This window comes from Anarhichas minor, unplaced genomic scaffold, assembly GCF_050575085.1.
Source record: "Anarhichas minor isolate MPS153535 unplaced genomic scaffold, ASM5057508v1 ptg000010l, whole genome shotgun sequence".
NCBI classification, from domain to species: Eukaryota; Metazoa; Chordata; class Actinopteri; order Perciformes; family Anarhichadidae; genus Anarhichas; species Anarhichas minor.
The window spans coordinates 15,939,170-15,954,081 of record NW_027466456.1 but is presented as its reverse complement, the minus strand read 5'-3'; the positions used below and the strand labels follow the sequence as shown (position 1 = coordinate 15,954,081).

Below are 14,912 nucleotides of genomic sequence, written 5' to 3'. Positions count from 1 at the left end.
ATTTTTAAATTCAAGTGTTGAAAAAGAACATGCATAATACATGTTTTGGTACTTTCTGCCAAACATCCAAATTCAAATCAGACTTTGGTATAGGCTGAGTGTAGAGGAGCTCAGAGGTGACACTTTCTTTCGTTGTCAAAAGGTGTCTTTCTTTGGCTGGAGGTGTGAGGTCTCTGTGTCAAATCCAGCCTTCACTCTGTGTCCTTAAATCAGCCTTCCTGTCTCCCTTTTTCCCCCTGAATTCTATAAAAAGGCAGATAATATAGAGGAATTGTTATTTTATTTATTTTTTTAAAGAGCAGCTTAACAACATCCCTGGAAATTTGTGAACATGACCTTTCATTGGAGGAAATGCAGGGTACTTGCACTACTGACCTCTGTCAGGGATATAGGCTAATGTCTATTTTTTTAATACAGCTTTTTGTGCTTCTGTGCTTATTTAAAATTCATGTTTGAAAAGTGACTTGTTAGTTTGAAAAGCTAGATAAAACATTTTGAGTTTATCCATAGATGGATTAACAAAGGGCCCAGGGGCTGGGCTTCACCTGCAAAACAGGGATGTAAAACGACTACAAATAGACTCTAAACCAGCACTGTCTGGATGTCTTGCTTCTGTTTAGGAGGGGGGGGGCATTTACATGACTGTGCCCAGGGACCCATGATCTCATAATAGGTTTCTCTGGTCTCATGCAAAGAAATGTGAGATTTGTATTGCTTTTAGATGGTGGAGTTGACCCACAACTATAGAGTTAAACGGCAACTATAGCCACATGCTCTCTCTATACTTCAGTGAAAACAGTCCTGCGAACTCGGAGTTTCTTCATGATCTCAGTATGGGAGGCGGTGCACCGGACTGGGACCTGCAACAGTAAAAAATAAAAAATAAAAAAGCCCCCCCTCCTCTTTTCTTCGCTCCTTCTTTTCCCTCCGATGTGAGAGCCCCCCCCCCACACACACAGACTGGGTACCGGCCCGGCACCTACACATTGTGGCAGCAGGGCTACTGCAGCGCAGCGGAGCTGAAAGAGAGCAGAGGAGAGAAGCGGAGGAGGCGGACGGACAGACGGTCTCCCCTCCGACTCGTGGGATAATACTCTGCCGCATCCCGTCGCTTCAACATGCCTTTGGGGAGTGAAAGACTCGCTGGGATTACTGCGCTGGTCGCCTCGCTGCTGCTCGGCTCCTGTGGGACAGGTGGAGAAGGTGAGCGGCTTCCTGCTGTTGAGTGCGTTGTTTTGTTTAAAAGGGACCATTAAGACATCACTCGACAATGAGGCGATATAATGTATTTGGCTGCTTGATGAGACTTTAAACTTTATGACAAAACAAGTGCATTAAGAAGATTAAAGTGTTTTTCTTCTTCTTTTGTCTCGAAAATTGGTCAAACATGACAAGGACTACTTTTCATGACGCTAGAATGAATTGAAATAATTGAAATATGTCTGCATATATTGGTTAATCAAGAGAATCCAAACGCTGATAACTATTATCATATTATTATTATTTTCTCCAATAATCAATAGACTTGGCCTAATCTATAAAATGTCCGTTTCACAAAGTCCAAGATGACGCCTTCAAAAATGTGTCTGACGAGCAGTCCAAAACACCCAAAGATCTTCAGTTAACAATGATTTGAATCGCAGAATAGCAGCAAATCTTCACATTGCTGCCACTTTGGTATACTTTTGCTTCATCAAACAGTTCAATATACGTTTAAAGGACTAATTGTTTCCAGCTAATGCCTTTTCCTAAAAAGAAAGTCAAGGAATCTGCCTGCAATGTTTTTTTTTAGTAAGCGGTCTTACCTTTTACTTTTCTAAATGAACACATGCAGCATTAAACAGGGAAGTCGATCCTGATCCGTGCTGCGACCCTTTTCTCCAGTTTGTGAAGAATCACTGTAGCTCCTGCTGTTTATTCTGTGAATTTGGCGAATTAAATAGTTTGCTGGGTCTGATCCGACCACCTCGGGTCTTGTTGAAAGGGAGCTCACATCCTCAGGGGATTTACGTCCGTCAAGTTTTAAGAAACAGCGAATCCCACAAGTTGTGTTCTTATTTTCGCTTCTTCGGCTCCAGTTTTACTCAGAACAGGTTTCAGAAAACATCCTAAAAAGTGTGTTGTTAGGCAAAGGGATGATTTCAGAAGTGAACTCACTGGAAAAAGTTGCTTCTTTAATGGTTGCTTGAGAAACCAGATTTAAAGGAATGAGAGAATTTACCCTGCAACAAGTGTGAGAAATAGATGAATCTCTTTTCCCCTGCCGTCCCTGAGGGCATGCTGTTATTTTCCTGAGGTTTCAATGCATAGTTCTAGTCGCTGCATTGTTAAAGTAGTAGCCCGCTACAATGTGATGACCTTCCTCCCCACTGTAAGCTTCTACTCTCTTGGAAATACGCTGTAAATAAGGCCACATTTTAAGGCGACATCCCTGTAGACGGATTGACAAAAAATATCACTAAACCTTTTGGCACACAGATTGGTGGTGCTGGATGTGGAGGGTATAAAAAGAGGAATGTATACATTAACATTGTGGTTTCTTAACTGTATTGATTGTTTGGGTAGACAACAGCTATAACGGGGGGAAAAAGTGGTATTGTTAGCATGGAATGAAAGTGACCCAAATCCAGATGAAATGGGTACATTGTCTGTAGGCTCAGTCACGACAATAGAGAGACGAATAAAAAAAAAACTGAAATTGACTGTATCGCTCAACTGTGGTTCATATATTTTGCAGCACATTGTAACCGCAGTCGTCAGTCTTTATCATCCACTTAACAACCTGTCTTATGTCCAGATTATGCCTCCTAAGCAATGAACGGGTTTCAGCTCAGTAAAGACCTATCATATCATTCATCCTGCTTTGTACATGAAGGACAGGAGGTTTCTGTCATTTTCACATTCATCATCTTCAGCGATACTCTCTCTCTCTCTCTTTTCCCGTTAACATAGTGCATGTCCTTTCCTCTCTGACACTTGCTGTGTAGAGGTGAGAGAGTAAAGGCAACTTCTCGCTCTTTTTTCCCAGTGTGTTTCAGCATTTTATGTGTACAAATAACACTATATGAACAGCCTCCAAAAGTTATTCCCATATTTAAAAAAATTGTGTCTCACTTCTCTCTATGGGTGTGGCTATTCAAAATGGCTATAGACACGATTGATATCTGGCGTTGTTGAATAACGCCTCCTACAAACTAGGCAAAAAGAAGAAGTGATAGCTGTTTTGAACATGTTGAAGCCATGAATCGCTCAAATGGGGATAACGGCAAACATATACACAAAACTTTACATGAGTAACTGTGAAAAATTTAAAGAGATCTTGAGAGAGAGCTTGTAACTCATGGAGAGGATTTTTAGATGCTGTTTAACCACCCCACAAAATACCATGACAATTACTTGCCTTACTGCAGCCCGAACTTCACTGTAAACCTAAACCAGGTCTAGAGGTACAACACAACACACGGCTGTTCATATAAGCAAGAGGTTCGATCCACCGCTCCTGGTTACGGTTTGGTTAAAGGAGTAGTGCGTAGCGTTTAAGGGTATCCATTGGCATGGAATATAATATTCACTTTTGTGGTTTCAGTAGTGTATTATCGCCTGAATTGTTGTGTTTTTGTTAGATTAGGAAGAGGCTTTCATATCTACATTGGGAGTGGGTCCTCTTCCGTCTTATTTCTACAGAAGCCCAGAACAGACAAACCAAACACTGGCTCTAGAGGGCCTTTTCACATGTTTTCGTTTCCTGAAGGCCAGGCTTGGAAAGGGCTTGGAGGGCTAATCAGTTGGTTACAATCTGACCACTAGATGCCACTAAATCCTTCACAGTGCTCCTTTTTTTTTTTTAAAGTTTAGGCAACTAGAACTCTGAAGTTTAAAGGAAACATTTTGTTCATGGTTTAAAAACAAACAAACGGTGATGACGGCTGCACAGCCTCCAGTGTAAATGTCACATGCTTTTGTATGCGCAGCCTTTCGCTCTGACCCCTTTCTAAGTTATGTGTGGCACTATAACAATGTCATACTTCTGCTGCCCTTGCTAGTGAGAAAGAAAATAATTATTTGCATGACTGCAAGAGGTCACTTATATGGAAAACACGAGATGTTTTAGGCTTTTGTGCAATGCTGTCATTTTTCCTTTTTCTGGGGGGGGATAGTCAACTAAACATCATCATGCATCATCTTTATCATGAGCATCACTAACAATGTGATAATAATCTGTACCTTCTTCCTCCCCTTACTTCAACTTCTCACATACGTTTCTCCTTCATTTTCTTTCTTTTTGCAATTACCATCAGTACCACTTCACCACAAGCGGCGGCCAGGCAACGTTTCTGTTGCATTTTTGTAAAACATTGCAGAAAACACCATTGTGTCCGGTGGAAGCAGCAGGGTGTCTTTAGGAGTGTATCTCTCAGATGGCTGAGACCCGTATAGGTGTGTTTGATTATTTAACTAGCTGAGGCTGAGGAGGGGAAACATAAGTTGCTGTTATTTTCTCAGACTGCTGTAAATGAATCTCCTCCAGTCCACCGCCAGACAGAGAATAGGTTGGTAAAAAATATGCTGCGAGAGGAGTTGATTTAAATTTGGGCCTAGCTCCCTGTTTCATATGCAAACAGCCCTGTCTCATCAGAATTTATTACTTTTCAATGAGCTGGTGGTGTGCACTGAGAGAACATAAACCTCTGAATGAAATCAATTTGGTGTGAATGTGCGAGACATTTTCTCTGCAAAACCCCGCTGTCCTTTATGCTTCATGAGATGGTGGAGTCTTAGAGAACCACCGTGAGGAAAGAGCAAAGTAAATCGCCCCTTACTTTTCCTCTCCAGCATCGTTTATGAAAATGTGTTTAGTCAAGGCGGAGTCATGAAGAGGTTAAGTCAAGGTTACATAAAGGTGCATGGTAGCGGCTGGTGGTGAGAGCCTGGAGCTTTCAGTCATGACTCTAGATTTATTAATCCAGGGACAAGTAGTGAAGCGATAAAAGTGACAGAGAACTGCACTCCATCCATCTGCTTTTGTGACCTGAGGGATTTTGTGTTTGCCCAAGGCCGACTCCCCAGTGGATGTCTGCCTCCCTAAAAACAGACCCATTCATCAAATGGCCCTGTCATCATCTCAGATGACTTGTTATTGGTCCAAGAATCGGTCACATTCTGCTAAGGTCACTATTCACTGTCACACTTTGAAGCAGGAGGAGCGTAGAAACTGTTGGCATCGACTATTAGCAAAAACACACCGTGTTAATGATGAGTGACATGTTCTATGTTTTCCTAAAAGCAAGGATGGTGAGTGAGTCATTCCTCTCAGGAAACGTAATGTTGCTTTTAGTTTTTAGATAAAAACAATCAGTGCTGGAAGAAGTATTCCGTGTTGCCAGAGTTATATAAATTCATATTATATTGTGGGATGTATTATGATCTCTTTTGCATTGCGACATGTGTGTAAAATCATAATCTACAACATTACTACAACATTAACAATACTTGTCAGATTAAATGGTAGCAAGTACAATATTTCCCTCTGAAATGTAGTGGAGTAGAAGTATAAAGTAATATAATTGAAATACTCTAAAGTTCAAGCACCTCAAAATTGTACCTGAGTAAAAGGCACTTAATAAATGTACACCACTGCAAAACAAAGTGTAGTTCAGAAGCACTGAGGCCCCAAAGGGTAATATGCTAAAAGATAAATTGATGTAGACGTGTGCCTTTTAAGCTTTAGATAATGCACATAACATTACTTCAAAAATGTTGTAAAACATAATGAAAAATGAATGAATGAATGAATACATCTCTGGTGTTGTATAAAATGTCTCCATTCAAAAGAACTCATTTTGATGAACAACGTTCTTGATGCCAAGTTCCCTTTCATCTGTGTGCATGGACTTCCACGTCAGGATGTTTATTTAGCCGTGTAAACCCTCGGAGGAAAGACAAAGAAAAGCTACATGATCTTTGATTGACAGGTGTGATGAGTGCTTAGCAACAAAGTTTTTTTAAAATCTTTTTTACTTTGCTTAAAGTATGATTTTAAACCTGCATTCATTTTCTAATTTTCTGGCCACTAGGGGACAGTAGGGTTTACAACAACACACAATGACGTAACACCTATACATTTGATATGGGTAATGGCGAACAGTTTTGTGATAATGATGTCATCCAAAAATAAATGATAGTCAATAATTATAATATGTACTTGAATGTATAAATTGTAGGCTGTATCACGTAAAGAGTCATAAAGAATTATGTTACATGTATTTCAAGTTCTTTGGCCTGCTATATTTCTCCCCATCCCCTTTTTCAAGAACAAAGAACACCTGCCCTGATTATTGTGCTTTGTAGGGGTTATGCAACTGGTTTTATTAAGTCAATTATTAAAGAAACGGGAGATAGCTGTGGAAAGAGCTGAGCCAAAGCTAAACATTTGACATTAAACACAGGGAGGGAATTTAAAGGGCACTATATTTTTATGAGTGTGATGGGACAGAAAATGAAAGGGAAAAACCAGAGCTGGAGTTTCTAGAAGAAGGAATGAGGAGTGCGCAAAAAAGAGAGAGAAGAAGTGGAGGAGTTTGGTTCAGTGCCCTGCATGGACATTCATTGTAGTTGCCCTCTGTCTTAAAGCCATGCAGTGACACACCCAACTCCTTCTCTCATTTCACCCATCGGTGGGTTTTCTTCCCCCCTCCGTGTGTGTGTGTGTGTGTGTGATGCCAGATTAATTCGCCTGACTCCCCTCATCTCACCTTCACAGAGGCTCAGCTCTGTTGTGCCCAGCAACAGAAGTTTCAGCAGTGAAATCCTCTTCTTCTGTATCACGATCTTACTTACCTGCCAGCAGGATAACATTACTGTAGCATGGGTTTTCAATGCAGTGACCTTTTCTTTGAAGGCAATTCTGATGTTATGAAATAGATTTAAGTGCTCCATTGATCATGATCTGTGAGCAGGACTAAATTCATAGGAAATGTATCCGCTCCTAAATTCTTTTATGTATTTTCAATGTCAAATGGCCTGTCAGGATGAAAACATTGTGTGTAATATTACAATAATGAGGTTCCACTTATTGAGTAAACCAATAACAAAGCAAAGTAGGACATTGCAGAACTTTTTCCTGGACATCATATGCCTCTAAAATAGTTCAAGAACATCAAGCCCTCTAATATGCAAGTTATGTATAATTATAACCATCAGGACTCTTTTTCATGTCCTGATTCTTTTCTGACCTCCCACTCTTTGTGGAAAAAATTATATGATGACTGAATTAATCTTCTGCTCACCTCAAACCGGACACCATCAAGTTAATACTCCTGGAAAAAAAGTCAGGAGCATGTCCTGTATAGATAAAGTATTTCAATGTAAAAAAAAAAACTAAATCGGTTTTCATAGTCTATTGTTCTTAGACGATATCCATTTCCCTTAATACGTCTCTTCTTAAACCAGCTGGCTGCACCAGTGAGGATTTAGGCATGATGTCCTATCATTGAATGAATGATTATGTCAACATTACCAGGAATATTGATGATATGGATGAACGTGTTTTTGTGTGGAAGTTCTAATTTACTTTACTTCTTGCTGTATATTTGTATTCAGCTGCTAAAATACGTCCTCTGTTGTAACCACAATACATTTCACATGTTTAAAGATGAAGCAGGGAAAAGTTATTTTGATTTGTAGGTTTACAAAATGAAATTTGAAGCAGCTGCTTAATTCAAGTTTAAGAAGTATTTGCTCACAGGAGACTGTGAAAAATGAAAAAGAAAAATGGCAGCATCAGTTGTTTCAGCCCGTGCCCCCAAACATTTTTTACTTTCAAGTGACAAACCCCTCTAGCTGCCGTACGGATTAAGACTCTGTAGCAAATGTGGAGTGGCATGACTTTGTTTTGGAGCCACACAGTATGAAGAGGGAGGATGCCGGGGTGGATGGATGAGTCAAAAAAACATCAAAACAACAAAAGCACTGCGGACCATCTCCTGTTTCCCACCAAAAGTCAATAACAAAAGTCCCCTAACCTTAATAAAAGAATCTTTATAACTCAAGCCGTGCCGTCTGTGTCATTCTGTTGGAATTTAATGACATATCTTTCAAAATCTTTGCAGCTTAAGGTTTAAGGCATGCACAAACTTTTTGTTTCTTTCAGAAAAGAAGGCAACGCTTTGCTTGATTATTCAAAACAATTGTATTAAGTGCTGGAGGCAAAAGAGAAGCATTATTATTTTGCAGTCTTTGTTTTGTAAATAAAGTGACTTAATGAGAAAAGGAAAAGATAAAAAATGTCCTTGTTCCTATTTTAAAATTCAAATATGATCCATTAATGAAAGTCTCATCACATTCTCCACACATCTCCCCCTGGGTCCATTAGTAGAAGTGATGTAACTTGTAGCAATTCTACCAAATCTTCATAAGACTGACATATTTCATTGTCAATGGTTTTTTAATCATCCTTCTTATTACTGATGTGTTTTGTCTACATGTTTTGTTTGTCTCAGCAATATGTGTGCTAATGTGTTAAACCTCAAGACTCCTGATAGATTCTTTAATTGCTACTTTGTTGCAGTGCAGATGTCTTTTGATCATTTCACTCTGCTGATTAGGTCTGCCTCCCATGGAGCCACATAATAATGCAGTCAGCGCAGAAGAAATAACTTACAGGGAAAAAGTAGTTGATATGTTCCAGTGAGCAGTTTATCTACAAGTGTATTATATATGTATTGTGATTTTCTAACAAGGGAGGTCTAAGATGGTGAGAGTTGAATGAGTCGGATTACGGGCCTGTCTGGTGTGTTAGCCACCAACAGACGGATGAAGGGCTGGAAATGAGGAACAACCGTTTCTCTGGTTAGCAGTCCGGCAGCGGAGCCTCTCGTTTAAGCTGTCAGGCTCCAGTCTGCAGGATTCATATCAGTCTCACCCCAACTGTACGCTTTACCAGGCTCACTATTAGTCCGACTTACACAATTCTGGATGACTCGACAAAATACTTTTAAGTGACACCTCACAGCTCGGATAGAAAGTCACAAACTTGGTTACTAAGTAAAGTTGATTTACTTATAAATGCTTTAGGAAATCCGCTATCAATCACAGCTGGCCTGTAGTATGAAGTTGGCATAAACTTCGAGTAGCAGTTACCTTGAAACAAGACTTCTACATTCATGCTGGCTGCTCAGTTATACTACAACGCTCATTGTAAAGCAATCAAACTGTTGGCTGGATAGAAGTTTCTGTGTCTGTGAGTGTGGTATCAAGCTGATGTTTGCATTTAGCTCCAAGTAACTCTGTGGCTAAGTATAACCTCATGTGTGGAGCTGCTGAATGTAGACTTGTTGTGACAAAGTCATTAGGCAGTGTGACAGAAAGAAACCCAAACTAAATACAGTTTCACAGAGGACAATGCAGAGATTTCTTTCTCATTGTCAGAAGGATGTCATCTTGAGTAGAGATTTTGACTTTGAATATATCTATCAATCCTCTTATTCTTCCTGATCCTGTCTGTCACCCTCCTTTTTTTCTAGATACACGTTTGACTAGACAGAATGTATACTTTCTGAGTGTGTGTTGATTTTCCTGTTTTGACTATTTTTAGTTTGTCTGTCACGATGTCAAACAACCAGACAAAAAGAAACGGTCTAATAATAAGCTCCTCTTGATTTATGTCCATTATTGTGTAGACAGCATAAACAGAAGTTTGATTCCAAGTTCTAAAGGGTATGTTTTCTGGTTCAGGTAGTAAATGTGAGTTTCGATTTTATTGTGAGAAATGTATTTATTTTAGTGTTGCCTCTAAGTTAGAAGAGTTGCTTTGTGTTGGCGGAGGTTTATGCTCTTGTGTGCCTTTTTAGTTCCCGGCATTGTTTCTTCAGTCACGCAGTATATCATGCAGATACACCTTTGTCTACTGGCACCTCCTTGTTAAATTAAAAGGTGGAAAGTATGTCAACAAACAAGCATAGCTGTTTTCCACTTGATGATTGCTGTTACATCCTGCTCACTCTGATCAACGAGTCGACACTGACTGTCTGGGACACTTACACTGCTCTGAACTGTCTTACCTTTAGTTTGTTGAAGTGATGGATGGTACTCATCGGTATTCAGCTTCTCTGGATCTGCTGTTGTCTCGCTCGGCACTCAGTTATTTCACTAGAAACTGGATGATATACTGCAGGTGGATGGCCTTTCTGTCTCTGCTTTTGTCTCTCTCTCTCTCTCTCTCTCTCTCTCTCTCTCTCTCTCTCTCTCTCTCTCTCTCTCTCTCTCTCCTGTAATCTTGTGCCTCAAGCACAAAGCAAACCCGCCACATCCCAGTATTGTCATTTGACTTGTGTCATACAGACAGAAGAAGTACAGTGACTGGGATGTGCTGATCCACAGAGCAAATGTAATAAAAGAGTTGATGCCCATTGGATATACTGGACAATAGACCAGTGTTTGAACTATAGCATAACTTGCAGAAAACTGAAGTGAAACTTGAACTCCTGGGTATGGTTCCAGAAATAAGACCCTATTGGAAAATCACGACATTTGTAATGACGCAAATGCCATCCATTTGTCCAAAGAGGGATTATAAATAACACTCATTTATATCGTGATTTATTCAGTATTTTTATATTTAGTGGTCTTTAACAAATACCATTTCCCACAAGCCAAGTTAAACCAGTTACTGGCGAACTTGAGGCCATTTGAGAGGTTACAAAACTGGACCGTTTCCTAGACCAGACGTAGCATTGCAGGTATAAAAAAAATAAAAAATAAGATCTCAAAAGCAAAGAAAAAAGACAAGACTGATGTCATCAAAACTGTTTTCCCCTTTTCCTTTGTCAAATATGTGCTGGAAAATGTTAATTTTTATAAATGTACAAGTCTTTGTGACATTTTAGGTTTCTACAGGTTCAGTCTGTGTTGCAATTGAATCCCTTCTGCTGTCAGTCTATAGCCTTATGTCAAAAATGTGTTTAAGGTTCCGTCATTCCTCTGTTTTAGAAAGGCTTTGTAGATCTATGTATCCGTGTCTGACAAAGCCCAAGTCAGTGGCTGACAGATCATCAGCCTTTTACCTTCATTTTTCTTTAAGCTTTCTGTATTTGTGCTTTACCTTATTCTCACAGTCACATTTTAAATATCACTACTCCTCAGAGGAAAATCAGCCACAGACACCTCTGCTTCTTCTAACAAGCTCTTCTTGCTAAGGTCATGCTCTCATGACACATTATCCCACTGAGGTTTTACAGCTCTCATTTCAGCTCTCTACACAAAGTCTATTGTATTTTGCAGTCGTTGCTCCTCTATAATCCACAGCTTGCGTCTGTCAGCTTCAGGCCTTCCTGGCTTGATGGAGATAAAGAAACCGCAGCGTTATGGAAGTTATGAAAGGTGTTGGGATCTACCAACATCTATACAGGTTTTCTTCAGTAGTTTGCTTGGAAACATGTCACTTTTTTGCATCTGGCAACATATAAAAACTTTAAGCAAGGTTTGACAATTAACAACTGAGGAAACTGAATTTCACATGTTTGGCACATAAATGGCAATTACAAACACATCTGGGGTAAGCAGAGGAGGGTCTGGAGCGGTGCTATTGAGAGATGATAGTTCAAAGCAAATCTTCCAATATATTATTGTGCACTACCATTTTTATATAAATATATATATATATATACACTGTATATAAAAAAAGAAACATGAGATTGCTTCAGATTCTTTTCTGTCTGAAGATTCAGCAAATGATGAACTTGGATGGAAATGCACAGACTGAAGTGTCTGCAGAGAGGAGAGGGGTTCCACTGGGTAGACTTGGGTGGATATTCAAAACTGTCAACAGTCTGTGGTTTCTAGTCTCAGGCAGTGAAACTCTCTCTGTGCTTGAAATGAAGTCCAATATTGTTGACAAAGTAATCTCAGCTGAAGCCTTGTTGCCAGAGGAGGGAGACGGGACCTGACACTTCTGAATGGGTTGTGAATAATTTGAACTGTCTCTCTACTCAGTGGTGGAAAACAAAATCCATTAAAAGAAGATTCTAGATTGCGCTTTCGCGGTAATCGTGGAAACGGTGAACGTTTGATAATTACTTAATAATCAGGTATTCTGGGGAAACTGCTTCCCCGTGGATACATGACGAATCAAGCCAACGCTCCCGTTTCATGACTACTGCTTTGGTCAGATGCAGAACAACAGTCCTCAAAGTGGTTTCTTTCTAAAGGACATTTCAGTGCAGTAGATACTGGATGGCAAAGATCTTCCACTGGAAAGGTGTCCTCCTACTTTCCGTTGAGAAGTGTATATATATATATATATATATATATATATATATATATATATATATTATAGCAATAAAGTACAGCAACAAAGGCATATCAATTGATAATCAGAATATTAACTATACCACTCGAAAGCATACTCGATACTGTACAGAGATTCTGTTTTATGATATTTAACATCGGCACACTTGTAGCCTTCATTTTGATATTTCTTCTTTGAGACTGTTGTCATGGCGTTGTTTGTTGGTGCATCAGCATAATATGTACACACGTCATATACTTACGGTTCATGGGTCATTTATTCAGAGTCAACTTAACCCTGCCCTTGACATTTGTAAACATCGAAGTGTAGGAGGCATGAAAAGGTCTGCACTGACTACAGCTGAAACAAAGTTGTCTTATTCATGTTCCTGCTTTGTGTGACCCCATTATCTGTCCCAACCTACAATTATCTGTTAAGGATACTCAAGAGAGCCTCAAGTTTAACCTTTCCATTAGAAGAAAACTTCCTCACTTCCTTCAGTCTGCTTTTCACCATCGTTATATTGAAATAACTTACTGTAACGTATCGCTCCATAGGTTCAATGAAACTATCCATGATTCTAAACTGTCTTTTCTGCTTTGTGATTGGTTAACAGAGGTATGTGACAGCCCACTGGTAGCCAATCTGCCACCGTCATCATTCAGAAGCTCCTCCCAGCTAACCAGCAGCCATGGGCCGGTCTTTGCTAAGGTCAACAGGAGAGAAGGTGAGGAATCATTCATTGCTATGTTCATTGTCAATCTTACATATTTTACCACCCATAGTGGTGGCACATTTCAAGATGGATTTATTGTCATGAATAATCACTGCACTGATCCATTCATTGGCAATGATACATACTTTAATTGTTGCTGGACTTTGGAAGTTTTTCACATTTAAAGCATCACCAGAAAGCTTTAAACAAAGGACATGGACTTTATTACCCACAATCCATTGCTCACGCTGAATCTAATATAGCTGGAAAATTCTTTGATATAAAATTCTTTGACATATATACCATAAACTTTTAGGGTATAAAATTGGTTGGGACATTGATGATGTTCAGTCATTGTTGGTGAATTCTCTTCACTCTGTCTGTGTTCTGCCTATCCATTTTGTTAATGTGCAGCTTAACTTCGTGATGTTTATTAACGCTTTTAAAGGTTTTAACGTTCCTAAACCTCTTTGTTGTAACTTTGGTGTTGGCTTTCCAACTAGTAAAAAAACAGCGATATAGGATGAGGGTGCACAAGCTGAAATCTTGAGAGAAATGGAGAGTGAGAATGAGCGAGCAGCAGATAAAAGACTAGCAAGTGAACACAAGAAACAAAACGTCATATGCTGATAGCTTCATGGCAGTTAGAAACTAAATAAGTCAGATAAATTACCTTCAAACACTGTCATCTTTAGAGACGGACGTTCTGGAGTTTTCAGTCTCCTTTTTTTATCTCTTTATGTCTCCTTTGCTTTTATTCATTACATCAGTCACACGACAGAGCCTTCATCTCTACCCTCTTCAGCTGTGACCTTTTCCGTTTGATCACAGTTGTGTTTCTAAGCATGAACAATGAGGGGTTTTGGGTGCCGGCTGTTCATAAAACGCTTCGCCTTGTGCAGCTCTAAACTTTACGCATTCAGTCAGTTGTTGACATCAACTGTCAAGAAGCACCTTCAGGCCAGTGAAATGTTGGGAACAGATATAGACATGGAAAAGTGGAAAATCTTTTACTCCTCCTGTAAGAATTTGATCAACTTGAAGACAAATTGAAGATAAATCAGCCAAATTTAATTGTGAAGGCTGCACAGTTTCTTTCCCGTGAACACATTCCAACACATTGCAGGAAATTGATATGACAGTGGAAATGTTGTGCTCATTTCTTGGGTCTGTAGGCACCGCTGGAACATAAAGCCAATCATACAGTTGGACCCGTTCCAGCAGCCTGCAGCACGGCTTCACAAAGACTTTTTCAGACGTGTTCATTTGTTGTGCATTTTTAATGACATTTCACCAAGTTAAAACAAATCGGTGACATTTACAATAACTTTGCTTTATATTACGTTTTTAAACGCATCAAAACAGAAGCAAACAGCAAGAAATATTAAAAACACCATATTGAAAACTTGAGCCGCTGCGGTTGCATGACAACTCAACTTGTCATAGTGACACAACGTGCTTTCCAGCTCAGCAGTTTTTCAGGAGCTGAGTAGTCAGAATAATAGTGACCGTCAGACCAAGCGATGTAAAGATTTGACACGGTAAACAGACCTGACGACAAAACTAAAGTCAGACTGAACACTACTTGACTAACGACTCAAAGGACAGGTTTTGGCTGTTTGTAGAGGACGAATATCTATCATTATCCAATAGCAAATTCACTGTGGTATTCCACGTTTACCAATATCATAATATATGTGTGATGTGGCTCCCACATCTCTGGTATATATGAAAACAATGACAAGTTGGTGGAGTCAGACCGGCTGGTTGTCATGTTGTTCATTGTTTATTTTAAAGATATACAATGCAGTGTTTCCTGAAAAACAATGTATACAATGTATAGTGTTGACTGTATCTGCATGGAACATGCCCTGTGCCTGTATTTTCTTTTTTTGCTGCACGTTCGGTATGTTC

At 39.5% G+C, this 14,912-nt stretch overlaps 1 protein-coding gene across 1 annotated transcript in view; it reads left to right on the top strand.

Moving 5' to 3' along the window:
- Positions 1-1,118: 1,118 nt before the first annotated feature.
- Positions 1,119-14,912, top strand: part of LOC142946525 (contactin-associated protein-like 4) — a 73,255-nt gene continuing 59,461 nt past the window's right edge. The window contains exons 1-2 of the mRNA XM_076087883.1: positions 1,119-1,203; positions 12,900-13,010. Of these exons, the coding sequence (XP_075943998.1) occupies positions 1,119-1,203; positions 12,900-13,010 (196 nt within the window). The remainder of the gene's footprint in view (positions 1,204-12,899; positions 13,011-14,912) is intronic.